The sequence below is a fragment of the Hypanus sabinus genome, unplaced genomic scaffold, assembly GCF_030144855.1.
Source record: "Hypanus sabinus isolate sHypSab1 unplaced genomic scaffold, sHypSab1.hap1 H_5, whole genome shotgun sequence".
NCBI classification, from domain to species: domain Eukaryota; kingdom Metazoa; phylum Chordata; class Chondrichthyes; order Myliobatiformes; family Dasyatidae; genus Hypanus; species Hypanus sabinus.
The window spans coordinates 31,492-49,467 of NW_026779046.1; the positions used below are offsets into that span (position 1 = coordinate 31,492).

General features: G+C 43.1%; 1 protein-coding gene across 1 annotated transcript in view; it reads left to right on the plus strand.

Annotated features, from left to right (window-relative positions):
• The first annotated feature begins 632 nt into the window (after positions 1 to 632).
• LOC132386070 (glutathione S-transferase theta-1-like) overlaps positions 633 to 17,976 on the plus strand; it is a 79,396-nt gene continuing 62,052 nt past the window's right edge. Inside the window, exon 1 of the mRNA XM_059958357.1 lies at positions 633 to 779. Within this exon, the coding sequence (XP_059814340.1) occupies positions 668 to 779 (112 nt within the window). The 5' untranslated portion in view covers positions 633 to 667. The remainder of the gene's footprint in view (positions 780 to 17,976) is intronic.

Consider the following 17,976-nt stretch of genomic DNA (forward strand, 5'->3'; position numbering starts at 1 on the left):
GTTAGTGCTTATATGAAACAAGCTCCCAGAGGAGATGGTACAATGACATATATAAAAAGTATTTGGGCAGCTACATGGATAGGAAAGGTTGAGAGGGACATTGGCCATTTGCAGGAAGGCAGGGATGAGTTGAGCCGAACAGCCTAATTCTGTGTTATATAACTATTCTCTCGCAGCTGGCCGACACCTCTCTGTAACCTCCACTGACTTTCCTCCAATTTGCAAACTTACTCCTGTACCCACACTCAAATCACCAACATAGATGACTCCTGTGCTACACTGTTGGTCACTGACTTCTAAGATATCCCTCCACCATCACCCTCTGCCAGCTGTCCCCAGGCCTGTCATTTATTCAATTCCCTGGATCCCTTGTGCTCTGGTCTTTAGGGCCGGTCCTTCTCAGAGACTCACTGAAACCCAGCTGGACCAAAGCAGCTACATTATACTCATGGGTACACTTCAGTAACTTTCTGAAAACATTCAAATCAACGAGGCCAGGTGTGGGAGGGGCATGAGGCCAGGTGTGGGAGGGACATGAGATCAGGTGTGGGAGGGGCATGAGGCCAGGTGTGGGAGGGACATGAGATCAGGTGTGGGAGGGGCATGAGATCAGGTGTGGGAGGGCCCAGGGATTAGTTTGGGTGGGGAAGAGCTTTAGGAAGTAGCCATGGCTCTGCAGCTGTATGGAGATCTGAGCTCCCAGCCCTGCCGCTCCGTCTACATCTTCCTGAAGAAGAATGCCATTCCTTTTGAGTACAAGGAGGTGCAGTTGTTCATGGGTAAGATCCATCTGTCTGAGGATGTGTGTGAGGTGGTGAGGGCTGGGGAAATATGGTGGAGGGGGGAGAGAGAGAGAGAGGGGGAAAGAAAGTGAAAGCAAGTGACAGTGAGATAGAGAGAGTGAGACAGACTGAGAGAGAAAGTGAGAGAGAGAGAGAGAGAGAGAGAGAGGGGGAAAGAAAGTGAAAGCAAGTGACAGTGAGATAGAGAGAGTGAGACAGACTGAGAGAGAAAGTGAGAGAGAGAGAGAGAGAGAGAGAGAGAGGGAGAGAGAGAGAGAGGGAGAAAGAAAGTGAAAGCAAGTGACAGTGAGATAGAGAGAGTGAGAGCGAAAGAGTGAGACAGACTGAGAGAGAAAGTGACAGAGAGTGAGAGAAAGAGAGTGAGATAGGGTGAGAGAAACTGAGAGAGTGAGAGAGAGAGTGAGAGAGAGAGTGAGAGAGAGAGTGAGAGAGAGAGTATATGAAGGTATCAGCAGCTTCTTGTTACGTCAGTCTCCCTGTAAGAATAGTTTTTGAAGATAAAGCTGCAAGGGCCAGTAAAGGTGAGCTTTATTTGTTACACACACGGAAACATATGGTGAAATATTTCATTTTGTGTCGAGTCAAACAAATCAGGGTTGAGCTGTGCAGTCCACACTTGCAACACCAACAGAGCTTGCCTGCAACTTTTTCATCTTTATTGTACTTCAGTGGAGTGTGGGAGGAAACCGGAGCACCCGGAGGAGACCCTCGCAGTCACGGGGAGAACATGCAAACTCCTTACAGACAGCGACGGGAATTAAACCCTGATCTGATTGGTGCTTTTATTTACATGAAGGCATTGGAAGTGAAGTAGGGAACTCTGCAGCAGACTCAGGGCCCAGGTTCTAGGCATGATCTGCACTGGCCTAGATGATTCTGAGAAAGATGTGACATAACGTGACCCTATTATCTAAAGTTGTGTTCATATTCCACCAATCAGTCATCCCGTGTGATATCTGCCCACATCCTCTCTGTTAACACGAGTCCCAAGCTGGGCCATCTCAGTTCACCCGACAGCGCTCACACGCAGAGCACCGACCCCCCACCCCCATGGCGAGTGGCTGCTCCTGCTAACACAACACCATCATCATAGTGTCCTACTGCAAGCAAACAGGCCACTCAGCTAGTCCCAAATACAGGCAAATGGAATGAGACAGCACTGTATCGGTACTACCATGTCAGCAACCCCGGCCCAATGCCCCCACTGTCTGTACTTTCTCCCCGGATCCATGTGTTTCAGCTTCTTGCTCTGCGGGTTAATCAGTAAATGGTAGCACAGCTTCCATGCTGTATCAGTAAATAAAATTAATTTCAACCTTTATATCTATACAACCGTCCAAAAGCTTTTTCAACCATCTCCTCTTCCAAATATCAGCAGTGAAAATGTAGGTTCATTGGAGACAGAACCATAGAACATTACAGCACAGAAACAGGCCTTTTGGCCCTTCTTGGCTGTGCCGAACCATTTTTCTGCATAGTCCCACTGACCTGCACCTGGACCATATCCTTCCATACACCTCTCATCCATGTACCTGTCGAAACTTTTTCCTTAAATGTTAAAAGTGAGCCTGCAATTACCACTTCATCTGGCAGCTCATTCCACACTCCCACCACTCTGTGTGAAGAAGCTCCTACTAATGATCCCTTTAAACTTTTCTCCCTTCACCCTTAACCCATGTCCTCTGGTTTTTTTCTCCCCTAACCTCAGTGGAAACAGCCTGCTTGCATTCACTCTATCTATACCCATCATAATTTTATACACCTCTATCAAATCTCCCCTCATTCTTCTACACTCCAGGGAATAAAGTCCTAACCTATTCAACCTTTCTCTGTAACTCAGTTTCTCAAGTCCTGACAACATCCTTGTAAACCTTCTCTGCACTCTTTCAACCTTATTAATATCCTTCCTGTAATTAGGTGACCAAAACTGCTCACAATACTCCAAATTCGGCCTCACCAATGTCTTATACAACCTCACCATAACATTCCAACTCTTTTAATATTTTGATATATAAAGGCCAATGTACCAAAAGCTCTCTTTACGACCCTATGACGCCCCTTTTAGGGAATTATGTATCTGTATTCCCAGATCCCTCTGCTCTACTGCACTCCTCAGTGCCCTACCATTTACCTTGTATGTTCTACCTTGATTTGTCTTACCAAAGTGCAATACCTCACACTTGTCTGCATTAAACTCCATCTGCCATTTGTCAGCCCATTTTTCCAGTTGGTCCAAACCCCTTTGCAAGCTTTGAAAATCTTCCTCACTGTCCACTACACCTCTAATATTTGTATCATCAGCAAATTTGCTGATCCAATTTACCACATTATCATGCAGATCATTGATATAGATGACAAATAACAATGGACCCAGCACTGATCCCTGTGGCACACCACTAGTCACAGGCCTCCACTCAGAGAAGCAAACCTCCACTACCACTCTCTGACTTCTCCCATTGAGCCAATGTCTAATCCAATTTACTACCTCTCCATGTATACCTAGTGACTGAATCTTCCTAACTATCCTCCCATGCAGGAACTTGTCAAAGGCCTTACTGAAGTCCATGTAGACAACATCCACTGCCTTCCCTTCATCCACTTTCCTGGTAACCTCCTTGAAAAATTCTAATACATTGGTTAAACATGACCTACTATGCACAGAGCCATGTTGACTCTCCCCAATAAGTCCCTGTGTATCTAAATACTTGTAGATCCTATCTCTTAGTATTCCTTCTGTTACATACTTGTGACACGTGACAGTGGTACCCTTGTCACGTGACTGGGGTTGAAGCTATACTGGACTTGAGGTAATGGTCTTGTGATGGTGGAGTGACGTCATTTTCCCACCAGTAGAGGTCATGTGACAGGTTTTTTTTACAGGGTATAAAAGGAGTGTTCCACAGGGGTCTGTATTGGGACAGCTTGTTTTTTACATCATGTATCAATGATTTGGATGGCAGAGTTGATGGCTTTGTTGCCAAGTTTGAGGATGATTCGAAGTTATGTGGAGTGCAGGTAGTGTTGAGGAAGCAAGGAGCCACAGGACTTAGACAGATGAGGAGAATGGGCAAACTGGCTGATGGAATACAGTACAGGGAAGTGTAGGGTCATGCACTTTGGTAGAAGGAATAAAGATCTAGATGATTTTCTAAACGGGCAGAAAATTCAAAAATCCAAGGTGCCAAGGGATTTGGGAATCCTTATGCAGGATTTCCAAAAGGTTAACATGGAGGTTGAATTGGTGATGTTAGGATTCATTTCAAGAGGACTAGAATATAAAAGCAAAGATGAAATGCTGAAGCTTTGAAAGACACAGGTGAGGCCTCACTTGGAGTATTGTGAGCAGTTTTGACCCCATATCTAAGAAAAGATGTGTTGATTGATGCACCATCAATAACTCTCGGAGACGTGAGGCGAGATATCAGCTTTCATTGGCTGGAAGAAAGAACAAGCAGCAATTGACCACCACACTACATCCTGGAGACTGAGGCCGGGGCTGTGTCTCCAATCGCCTTTATACTGGGGTCTGTGGGAGGAGCCACAGGAGCAGTCAGCGGAGGTGGGGGGGGGGGGGCATGTCCAGACAGGTATATGTAGTTCACCACACTGATATGGAGAGGGTTCGGAGCAGGTTCACAAGGATGGTTCCGATAATGAAAGGTTTATCGTACAAGAAGCATTTGATGGCTCTGGACTTGTACTCACTGGAATTTAGAAGAATGAGGGGAGATCTCACTAAAACTTATCCAATGTTGAAAGGCCTGGAGAGAGTGGATGCGAAGAGGATGTTTCTTATAGTGGGGGAGTCTAGAACCAGAGGACACAGCCTCAGAATAGAGGGGTATCCTTTGAGAATGGAGATGAGGTGGAATTTCTTTAGTCAGAGGGTCGTGAATCTGTAGAATTCATTGCCACGGGCAGCTGTGGAGGTCAGATCAATGGGTGTATTTAATGCAGAGGTTGACAGGTTCTTGATTAGACAGGGTGTCAAAAGTTATGGGGAGAAGGCAGGAGAATGGGGTTGAAAAGGGAAAATGGATCAGCCATGGTAAAATGGCAGAGCAGACTCAATGGCTGAATTGCTCATTTATCATCCACCACACAAGCTGCTCTGTAGAATTCTGACAAACTTTCATGTAGCTTTCTCTCTCTCTCGGCATACTCTGAATCTCTCGACATATGTACATGTCTCTATCCAGTACTAGTCCTAAGAGATGAATCCCTCTCCCTTTCTCATCTCTCCTTCTCTCTCTCCCTCTTCCCCCCTCTATTCCTCTCTCTCTCCCTCTCTCTCTCCCTCCCCCTCTCCCCCTCCAACCTCCCCTCCCCTGCCCCTCCCTTTGCCCCATTTTATACCCTTCAAACCCCCTTACACAAGTAATTCCCCATAATGTTCCCTTGCATTTGGTTCCTGCACCCACAGAATGCTCTCACCTTCCCCGGACAAACACATTTTTTACCATTATCCATAATCATGGCTGAAGCCTTGCACTCCCATAACTTTCTCAAAACATTGCTGTGGACTTGTTCTCTTGAACTTCCCCACTCCATGCTAACACCATTTTCTCTTACATACTTCCATTGTTTTTCAGCATACACCAATGGGGCATTGCATTTAACTCTTTCCTTACAATCCTCTTCAGCAGGAGGGGATCAGTACATTGGGTATGTCAGGGAGAGAGGGGGCCTTTCACCGCAGAAAAATATTGCAGGTGCTGGAAACTACAAACGTTTGTAGAAAGCAAAACAGAAAATCCTGGAAATACTCAGCAGATCCGCCAGCACATGTGGGGAAAGAAACTGAGTCAATGTTTAGGACCAGGGACTCTCCTACAGAATTGGAAAACTGAGAAAACTCCAGACAAATGGACTCAGAATGAAATGTTGACTGTTTGCCCGACAACCATAGATGCTGCCTGACCTGCTGAGTTCCTCCAGGTTTTGTGTGTGATATTCCGGATTTGCAGAATCTGCAGAGTCTTCTGTGTCTAGAAAACAAACATGATTACTGTTCTGCAGCAAAAAAAAACTGCTGGAGACACAAGAGACTTAGCACTAAATGTCAATGATTAGGAAATCTCCCAGTGGTTACTGAAGAGTATGGAATTCAGGAAATCTCCCAGTGGTTACTGAAGAGTATGGAATTCAGGAAATCTCCCAGTGGTTACTGAAGAGTATGGAATTCAGGAAATCTCCCAGTGGTTACTGAAGAGTAGGGAATTCAGGAAATCTCCCAGTGGTTACTGAAGAGTACGGAATTCAGGAAATCTCCCAGTGGTTACTGAAGAGTATGGAATTCAGGAAACCTCCCAGTGGTTACTGAAGAGTATGGAATTCAGGAAACCTCCCAGTGGTTACTGAAGAGTATGGAATTCAGGAAATCTCCCAGTGGTTACTGAAGAGTATAGAATTCAGGAAATCTCCCAGTGGTTACTGAAGAGTATGGAATTCAGGAAACCTCCCAGTGGTTACTGAAGAGTATGGAATTCAGGAAATCTCCCAGTGGTTACTGAAGAGTAGGGAATTCAGGAAACCTCCCAGTGGTTACTGAAGAGTACGGAATTCAGGAAATCTCCCAGTGGTTACTGAAGAGTATGGAATGAAGAACTCACACCTGGGTTAATTTCCAGAAGCAGGGAATCAACGTTCATGCCATCAGGTTGGAGGCTACCTAGATGGAGTGTGGGATGTTGCTCCTCCACCCTGAGAGTGGCCTCATTGTGGCAGTAGAGGAGGCCATGGACCGACATGTCAAATTGGGAATAGGCATTGGAATTAAGTTGTTTGGCCACCGGGAAATCCTGCTCTTGCTGGATGAAGCAGAGGTGCTCAACACAGCAGTCTCCGATTTATATTCTCAGTATTCCTTTTGTTTGCAGTTTGTCTTCTTTCTACGTCAGTTGTCTGCCAGTCTTGTATCTTTCTGGATAGCTTCCATAAAATTACATTTTATTGTTTCCTTGTAAATAACTGCAGGAAAATGAAACTTTCTTAGTAAATTTACTTTGCTCTTTGAATAATTACAGCCTGTGAGGAATATTTGCTGTAGAACACAAATTTGGAGTTTAATGCTGAGAAGTGTGAGGTTCTACATTTTGGCAGGAATAATCCAAATAGAACATACAGAGTAAATGGTAGGGCATTGAGGAATGCAGTGGAACAGAGAGATCTAGGAATAACAGTGCATAGGTCCCTGAAGGTGGAGTCTCATGTAGATAGGGTGGTGAAGAAGGCTTTTGGAACGCTGGCCTTTATAAATCAGAGCATTGAATACAGAAGTTGGGATGTAATGTTAAAATTGTACAAGGCATTGGTAAGGCCAAATTTGGAATATTGTGTACAGTTCTGGTCACCGAATTATAGGAAAGATATCAATAAATTAGAGAGAGTGCAGAGACGATTTATTAGGATGTTACCTGGGTTTCAGCACTTAAGTTACAGAGAAAGGTTGAACAAGTTAGGTCTCTATTCATTGGAGTGTAGAAGGTTGAGGGGGGATTTGATCGAGGTATTTAAAATTTTGAGAGGGATAGATAGAGTTGACGTGAATAGGCTGTTTCCATTGAGAGTAGGGGAGATTCAAACAAGAGGACATGATTTGAGAGTTAGGGGGCAGAAGTTTAAGGGAAACACGAGGGGGTATTTCTTTACTCAGAGAGTGAAAGCTGTGTGGAATGAGCTTCCTGAAGAAGTAGTAGAGGCCAGTTCAGATGTGTCATTTAAGGTAAAATTGGATAGGTATATGGAGAGGAAAGGAGTGGAGGGTTATGGGCTGAAGTCAGGTAGGTGGGACTAGGTGAGATTAAGAGTTCGGCACAGACTAGGAGGGCCGAGATGGCCTGTTTCCGTACTGTGATTGTTATATGGTTATATGTTATATGGTTAACACCCAAAACGTTACCAACTTTAGGCATGTTATTCAGGGAGGATGCATTCTGGCAGTGTGCCAGCGGTCAGGAGCGGCCAGTGGTATAAGAAAAATCTCGCAGAACCAGATATTGTTGCCAGGTTGGAACAATACTCATTCAGAACAGCCAGAGATTGTATTCTGGCAGAAATGCAGGACCAGAAAGGCTGCTCAGATGTGAAATCAAGCCAGTGATCTCAGTGAGTGGGAGAGAGAAGCAGCAGTGGTGGTCTAGAGCAACTAACAAAGTGCTGAGGAACTCTGTGGGTCAGGCAGCATCTATGGAAAGGAATAGACAGTCGACATTTCGAGTCAAAACCCTCTTCAGGATCGGAAAGGAAGGGTGAAGACACCAGAATAAAAAGATGGGGGGAGGGAACTGAGGATAGTTGAAGGTGATAAGTGAAGCCAGGTGGGTAGGAAAGGTCAAAGGCTGGAGAAGAAAGAATCTGATAGGAGAAGATTTTGGACCATGGGAGAAAGAGAAGGAGGAGGGGACTCAGGGGGAGTGTGATAGGCATGTGAGAGGAGGTAAGAGGCCAGAGTGAGGAAGAGGAGATAAGGGGAGGGGAGGGACTGCTTTTACAGGAAGGAGAAATCAATATCCATGCCATGAGGTTGGAGGCTACCCAGACAGAATATAAAGAGTTGCTCCTGCACCACGAGGGTCATCCTAGCACAACAGGAGGCCACGGACTGACATGTCAGAATAGGATGGGAACTGGAATTAGAATGTTTGGCCAATGTGACGTTCTGCCTTTGCTGGCTGGAGCGGAGGTGCTCGACAAAGCCCTCCCCCAGTGTTGTAGAGGAGGCATAGTCAATGTGGTTTCTTCAAGGGAAGATATTGCATGACAAATCTGTTGGAATTCTTTGAAGAAATAACAAGCAGAATAAACAAAGGAGAATCAGCGGATGTTGTGTACTTGTATTTTCAGAAGGCCTTTTACAAGGTGCTACGCATAAGTCTGTTTAACAAGTCAAGAGCGCATGGTATTACAGGATAGATACTAGAATGGATAGAGCATTGACTGATTGGCAGAAGTTAAAGAGTGGGAATAATGGGGGCCTTTTCTGGTTGGCTGCCAGTGACTAGTAGTGTTCCACAGGGGTCCAAGTTAAGAGCCCATGGTATTACAGGAAAGTTACCGGCATGGTTAGAGCATTGGCTGATTGGTAGGAGGCAGTGAGTGGGAATAAAAGGATCCTTTTCTGGTTGGCTGCCAGTGACTAGTGGTGTTCCGTAGGGGTCGGCGTTGGGACCACTTCTTTTTATGCTGTATATCAATGATTTAGATGATGGAATAGATGGCTTTGTTGCCAAGTTAGCAGATGATACGAAGATTGGTGGAGGAGCAGGTAGTGTTGAGGAAACAGGTAGGATGCAGGAGGACTTAGACAGATTAGGAGAATGGGCAAGCAAGTGGCAAATGAAATATAATGTTGGAAAATACATGTTCCTACACTTTGGCAGTAGAAATAAATGTGTGGACTATTTCCTAAGTGGGGAGAATATCCAAAAATCTGAAAGGCAAAGGGGTTTGGGAGCCCTTGTGCAGAACACCCTAAAGATTAACTTGCAGGTTGGGTCGGTGGTGAGGAAGGCAAATGACATGTTGGCATTCATTTCAAGAGGTCTAGAATACAAAAGCAAGGATGTGATGCTGAGGCTTTATAAGGTACTGGTGAGGCCTCACCTTGAGCATTGTGAACAGTTTTGGGCCCCTCATCTTAGAAAAGGTGTGCTGGCATTGGAGAGGGTCCAGAGGAGGTTCACAAGGATGATTCTGAGAGTGACAAGGTTATCATACGAGGAACGTTTGATGGCCCTGCATCTGTACTCACTGGAATTCAGAAGGATAAGGGTGGGGGATCTCATTCAAGCCTTTTGAATGTTGAAAGGCCTAGAAACATAGAAAACCTACAGCACAATACAAGCCTCTTGGTCCACAAAGCTGTGCTGAACATGTACTTACTTTAGAAATTACCTACGGTTACCCATAGCCTTCTATTTTTCTAAGCTCAATGCACCTATCCTAGAGTCTCTTAAAAGACCCTATCGTATCTGCCTCCACCACAGTTGTCGGCAGCCCATTCCATACACACACCACCCTCTGCATAAAAACTTATCCCTGACATCTCCTCTGTACCAGGCACCTTAAAACTGTGCCCTCTCATGTTAGCCTTTTCAGCCCTGGGAAAAAGCCTCTGACTATCCACGCGATCAAAGCCTCTCATTATCTTATACACCTCTATCAGGTCACCTCTCGTACTCCATTGCTCCAAGGAGAAAAGGCCGAGTTCACTCAACCTATTCTCACAAGGCATGCTCCCCAATCCAGGGAACATCCTTGTAAATCTCTCCTGCACCCTTTCAATGTTTTCCACATCCTTCATGTAGTGAGGTGACCAGAACTGAGCACAGTACTCCGAGTGGGATCTGACCAGGGTCCTATATAGCTGTAAAATTGCCTCTTAGCTCTTAAACTCAATCCCATGGTTGATGAAGGCCAATGCACTGTACGCCTTCTTAACCACAGAGTCAACCTGCGTAACAGCTTTGAGTGTCCTGTGGATTTGAACCCCAAGATTCCTCTGACCCTCCACACTGCCAAGAGTCTTACCATTAATACTATATTCTGCCATCATATTTGACCTACCACAATGAACCACCTCACACTTACCTGGGTTGAACTCCATCTGCCACTTCTTAGCACAGTTTTGCATCCTATCGATGTCCCACCATAACCTCACCCCAAGCCTTGGGGTTTTCCTTAACCCTGCTCACCAAGGCCTTCTCATGGCCCCTTCTGCTCTCCTAATTTTATTCTTAAGGTCATTCCTGCTGGTCTTATAATTTTCTAGATCTCTAGCATTACCTGGTCAGAGTAGATGTGAAAAGGATGTTTCCCACGGTGGGAGAGTCCAGGAAAAGAGGGCGCACTCAGAATAGAGGGGTGCCCTTTCAATACAGAGATGCAGAGAAATCTCCTTAGCCAAAGTGTAGTGAATTTGTTGCCACATGCAACTGTGGAGGCCAGGTTTTTAGGTGTATTTAAGGCAGATCTTGATTGGATCTTGATTGGACATGGCCTCAAACCAAGACCAATCAAGAACCTATCAATCTCTGCCTTAAATATGGGGAGAAGGCCGGGAACTGGGTTTGAGGAGGAGAGGGAAAAAAGGACCAGCCATGATTGATGGAGGAGCAGACTTGATGGAGTAGATGGCCAAATTCTTCTCCTATGTTTTATGGTCTTATGGCATCTGTGTAAGTAATCAGATTGAGTTAATTATTATTATTCTTTTTGTATTTGCACTATTTGTTGGCTTTTGCACTTTGGCTGTTGTCTGTTTCTGTGTGCAGTGTTTCACTGATTCTATTGTGTTTCTTTGTATTTACTATGAATGCCCACAGGAAAACAAATCTCAGGGTAGAACATGGTGACGCATATGTACTTTGATAATAAATTTACATTGAACTGTAAACTTCGAGTAAAAAAGTGATACAGAGAACATGAGATGTAGAGTCCTGATTTGTGAAATCAGCTCAGTGTTGAGGTGAGTGAAATTCTCCAAGCTGGTTCCGGAGCCTGATAGTTGTAGGATGATAAGCTCTGCTGAACCCGGTGGTGTGGAACCTGCTTCCCATTAGTATCAGGAGCTTGGCCTGGATGGTGGGAACCCATCGTGCCTATCATGGGGAGCTTTCCTTTGCTTTCTTCCCTGGATAACCCATTTCAGCCCCACTGTGCACGAGCAGAGAAGATGCAAGTGTGGTCAGCTTTATTATCACTGAGAAATGCCACAAAACGTGTTGCTTCATGGCAGCAGTACTATGCGGTACATGAAAAATCACCGTTACAATTCAGAGTATAACCCCCAGTGGAAAGGAGGGACAGTTAGGTCATGTTCACGGTCTGTTTAGAAATCTGAAGGCAGAGGGGAGAGGCTGCTCCTGACTTGTTGTGTGCATATCTCAGGCTCCCGAATCTCCTCTCTGATGGTAGTGATGACTTGTCCTTGACGGTGATGGTCCTTAGAGATGAATGTCCCTTTCCTGAAGCATTGCCTTCTAAAGATGTCTCCACAGATGGGGAGGGAGCTGACTGAAGCTGCCAGCTTTTTCCGATCCTGTTCAGTGGCCTCTCCACACCTGACAGCAATGCAACTCATCAGAATGCTCTGTGGAACGTTGCTAGAGTCTTAGGGAGCATCCTGAACCTCGAACGTTCTGAGACCAAGGCATCCACATGTGTCTGTGCACACGTACACTGACTCTTTCCAAGGACAAATACTGGGTCAGTGAGGCCTGTGCTGACACACATTGTCCACAGGTGACCTCTCCACACGTACACTGACTCTTTCCAAGGACAAATACTGGGTCAGTGAGGCCTGTGCTGACACACATTGTCCACAGGTGACCTCTCCACACGTACACTGACTCTTTCCAAGGACAAATACTGGGTCAGTGAGGCCTGGGCTGACACACATTGTCCACAGGTGACCTCTCCACATGTACACTGACTCTTTCCAAGGACAAATACTGGGTCAGTGAGGCCTGTGCTGACACACATTGTCCACAGGTGACCTCTCCACACGTACACTGACTCTTTCCAAGGACAAATACTGGGTCAGTGAGGCCTGTGCTGACACACATTGTCCACAGGTGACCTCTCCACACGTACACTGACTCTTTCCAAGGACAAATACTGGGTCAGTGAGGCCTGGGCTGACACACATTGTCCACAGGTGACCTCTCCACACAGACCCTGCCTCCTCCAGAACATCCCTATGTACACACACACACACACACACACACACACACAGATACACAGACACACACACAAACAAGTATATGCGCACTCACTCACATACACTCACACAAAACTACCAACATAAAAACATACCCACACACACATACACACAGACATACACAGACACATACACCCACACACGCGCACTCACACATACACACTCACAAACTGATGCACACACACAAAAATACCAACACAAAAACACACAAACACATATAGACACACACACAGATGCACACACAGAGACACACACACACATACACAAACACTTGCATATGCACACTAATGCGTGCACTCATACACACATGCACACACACACTCACAGACACACAGAGACTCATACTATACATGCACACTGACTCTCGCGCGCGCGCACACACACACACAAACACGCAGAAATACATACACAGACACTCACACACACATTAACATGCACACACACACACACAGAAGCACACATATAGACACGCATGCACACACACAAACACTTGCACATGCATACTAACATGCACACTAACACACACTCACAAACACACAGAGACACATACTACACACACACACTCACACATAAACACGCATGCACACACTCACTCACATATACATACTCACAAACTCACACACACACGGACACACACACAGACGCACAGACATGTACTGAGACACAGTCACACACACACTCGAACATGCACACTCACACATGCACACTCACTCACATATGCTCACACGTATACACTCACAAATTCACACACACACAAAAATACCAACACAAAAACATACACACACAAAACTGACAGACACACGTAGACACACACTCACACACACTGACACGCACACTCGCACACTCATAAACACACAGAGACGCATACTACACACGTGCACTCACACATGCACACACACTTGCACACACACATTCATACTCACGTTCACACTCATGCAGACTTTCACTCACATACACTCACACATACACACTCACAAACCCACCTACATACACACACAAATACCAACACAAAACATACACAAACACAGAGAAACACATTCATACACTTGCACACTCACACACAGACACACAGAAACACAAAAACACAGGGACACACACACACACACAAACACTCACACATGCACACTCACACACATGCATACACACTAACACACTCATGTGCACACACACACATACGCACATGCAGATGCACACACTCACATGTGCACACACATACTCACCCACAAACTCACACACACAGACAAACATACTCACAGATAAACATACTCACCCATATACACACACAAACACACTCACTCACAGATAAACATACTCACCCATACACACACACAAACACACTCACTCACAGAGATGCATACACAGACACGCATCACACAGAGACCCAGACCCATGATCTAGACCCAGTATTAGATCGTTCTTCTCTTAAGTCTGCCACACCTAATAAATCAGCTTTATTTATTCAATCCTTTCTAACAAAGTATGATATTGTTAATGTCTGGCAGTTTTTTCACCCAGCAGAAAGGTAGTATTCATTTTTCTCTCATGTCCATCATTCCTTTACCAGGATTAATTATGTTTTTATTGATAATCAAATGATTCCATTAGTTCGATCCACTGAATATAAAGAAATAGCTCTATCTGACCATTCTTCTGTATTTCTATCTTTAAAGCTTCCTGTTTTCACTCATATGTACAGATCCTGGCATTTTAATTTAACTTGGTTATGTGATAAGGACTTTTTTAAGTTTCTGGAGAATCAAATGACTCTATTTTTGAAGAAAATTATTATTATTTGGATGCTTTTAAGGCATATATTAGAGGACAAATTATCTCCTATACTGCGCATATTAAGAAAAATGCTAATAAAGAGAGAACTGATTTAGTTAATCAATTAAAACAATTAGACCAGAAATATGTTTTGGCACCAGACCCTGAACTATACAAAAGACGTATTGAAATTAAAACTAAATATGATCTTCTTAAATCATATCCAATTGAAAGCCAACTTTTAATAGATAGAAGCCAATTCTATATACATGGAGAAAAAAAACAAGTAAACTATTGGCTAATCAATTGAAGACCTCTATATCTAAACAGCAAATTAAAGAAATTTTCAAAACCAATGGTGATATGACAACTGACCATTTTGAAATAAATGACACTTTTAGAGAATTATATTCTAAATTGTATAGCCCTGATTCTGTTAAAGATAATACTGAAAGGAACAATTTTTAGACCAATTAAATATTCCTGGACTTTCAGTAAATAATCAAAAGTAGTTGGATCAACCTATTTCTCAGGAGGAAATCAATGAAGCTATACGTTTATTGTTTTCTGGGAAATCTCCAGGTCCTGACGGATTCTCTGGAGAATTTTATAGTCTTTTTCTTCATTGCTTGTACCTTATTTATGTTCTACCCTTTCTGATTCCTTCAAGATGGGTAGGTTGCCACAGTCTTTTCATGAAGCTTCCATTCCACTTATTCTTAAAAAGACTAAAAATCACACTGAATGCTCTTCATATAGACCAATCTCTTTACTCAATGTTGATGCTAAGATCTTATCTAAAGTTCTGGCCTGTAGACTCAAAAATATTTTACATTCTTTAATATCTGATGATCAGACAGGAGTTATTAAAATCGATATTCCCATTTTAATATATGGCAATTGTTAAATGTTACGTATTCACCATCTAAGGAAATATTGGAAGGTGTGATTTCTTTGGATGCGGAGAAGGCCTTTGATCGAGTTAAATGGAATTACCTATTTAAAACCTCAGAAAAATTTAATTTTGGGCCCAATTTTATTTATTGGATTAAATTACTTCACTTATCTCCCTCTGCTTGGGTCCTTACTAATTCTCAGATTTCCAAACCAATTAAACTCCAACATGGAACCAGACAAGGATGTCTGTTGAGCCCTTTGCTTTTTGATTTGGTATTAGAACCTTTAGCAATTGCCTTTCAAGAGTCTAAAGATATCACCGGCATCTTAAGGAAAGGTACTATTCCAAAAGTCTCGCTTTATGCTGATGACCTATTGCTTTTTATATCTAATGTTACAACTTCTTTACCCTCTAAGTTTCTTTTGCTGACTAATTTTAGTCCATTTTCGGGATATAAATTGAATTTACGTAAGAATGAATTGTTTCCTTTAAATAATTTGATACCAACCGATATTAACCTTCCTTTTAAAATTGTAAAAAAAACAATTTACATATTTGGGTGTAACAATCACTAAGAATTATAAAAACCTATTCAAAGAAAATTTTCTAACAAAGAATTATGTGAAAAAGACACTTTCTAATTGGTCACCTCTCTCTTTATCATTGATTGGTCGAAACAGTTCTATTAAGATGAATATTTTACCTAAGTTTATATACCTTTTTCAAGCCATACCTGTTTTTATTCCTAAGTCTTTTTTTGATTCTTTAGATTTGACTCTTTCTTCCTATATATATGGAAGAATGAAAAACCTCGATTAAATAAAGCCCACCTTCAAAAAATTAAAAAGAATGGAGGCCTTGCTCTACCCAATTTTAAGTTATATTATTGGGCAACTAATATATGAAATCTTATGTTCTGGTTATATTATATTAATTGTGAGGATTGTCCAGTGTGAGTCTTTTTGGAAGCCAACTCTGTTATGAAATTTTCTATTATTTCTCTTATATATAATCATATAACAATTTCGTCACAGAAACAGGCCATCTCGGCCCTTCTAGTCCGTGCTGAATGTTTACTCTCACCTAGTCCCACTGACCCACACTCAGCCCATAACCCTCCATTCCTTTCCTGTCCATATACCTATCCAATTTTACTTTAAATGACAATACCGAACCACCCTCTCTCACTTCTACTGGAAGCTCGTTCCACACAACTACCATTCTCTGAGTAAAGAAATTCCCCCTCGTGCTGCCCCTAAACTTTTGCCCCCTAACTCTCAACTCATGTCCTCTTGTTTGAATCTCCCCTCCTCTCAGTGGAACCTCTCTTCTTGGATCCTCTCTTCCTCTATCTTTAAATAAACTATCTGACAGTTCGGTGGTTAAACACACTTTGAGGATCTAGCTACAATTTAGAAAACATTTTGGTTTATTGAGATTTTCCCTTTCTAGTCCTATTTTTTCTAAGTTTTATTTAAACCATCTATGACCGATCTGGTTTTTAGAGAATGGGATAGATCAGGCATTAAACAATTTCAGGATCTGTTTGTTGGAGGGACTCTTCCTTCTTTTGAGCAGCCCTCAGTGACATATAACCTATGAAGTACCCTCTTATTTTGATATCTACAGATTAAAGATTGTTTAAGATTTAAACTACATATATTTCCTACCAACCCAGATAAGAACATAATAGATGTAATTTTTAATTTGAAACTTTTTGATAATGGCTCAATATCTTCTATTTATGGTCTGTTGTTGGGATTGAGAATGGCTCCTTTAGACAAAATTAAAAAAGATTGGGAAAAGAATTTACAGACTTCATTATCTGATGAGACCCGGAGGGCTATTTTCAAAATGGTTAATTCTTCATCATTATGTGCTCATCATTCCCTCCTACAATTTAAAGTGGTACAGAGGGCTCATATGTTTAAAGATAAGCTTTCTCGTTTTTTTGCAGATATATCTCCTTATTGTGACAGATGTAATAACGAAGAAGCTTCATTAATTCATATGTTTTGGTCATGTTCAAGCCTTGAAAAATTTTGGAAAGATGTATTCCAAACTTTTTTTGTCCTTTTTAAAGTTAATTTTAAGCCCAATCCTTTAACTGCCTTATTTGGTATTGTTGAGGAAAGAGCTCTAATTTTGGAGCCTTCTCATTTGCGGTACTGGTTTTTATTTCTCTTATGGCTAGGAGGGCGATCTTGCTTAATTGCTTTGTGGATCCAGAACTGGCTTGCCCACAGAAGGCAAAGAGTGGTTGTAGAGGGGTCATATTCTGCGTGGAAGTCAGTGACCAGTGGTGTGCCTCAGGGATCTGTTCTGGGACCTCTACTTTTCGTGATTTTTATAAATGACCTGGATGAGGAAGTGGAGGGATGGGTTAGTAAATTTGCTGATACACAAAGGTTGGGGGTGTTGTGGATAGTGTGGAGGACTGTCAGAGGTTACAGTGGGACATTGATAGGATGCAAAACTGGGCTGAGAAGTGGCAGATGGAGTTCAACCCAGATAAGTGTGAGGTGGTTCATTTTGGTAGGTCAAATATGATGGCAGAATATAGTATTAATGGTAAGACTCTTGGCAGTGTGGAGGATCAGAGGGATCTTGGGGTCCGAGTCCACAAAGCTGCTGTGCAGTTTGACTCTGTGGTTAAAAAGGCATACGGTGTATTGGCCTTCATCAATCGTGGGACTGAGTTTAGGAGCCGAGAGGTAATGTTGCAGCTATATAGGACCTGGGTCAGACCCCACTTGGAGTACTGTACTCAGTTCTGGTTGCCTCAA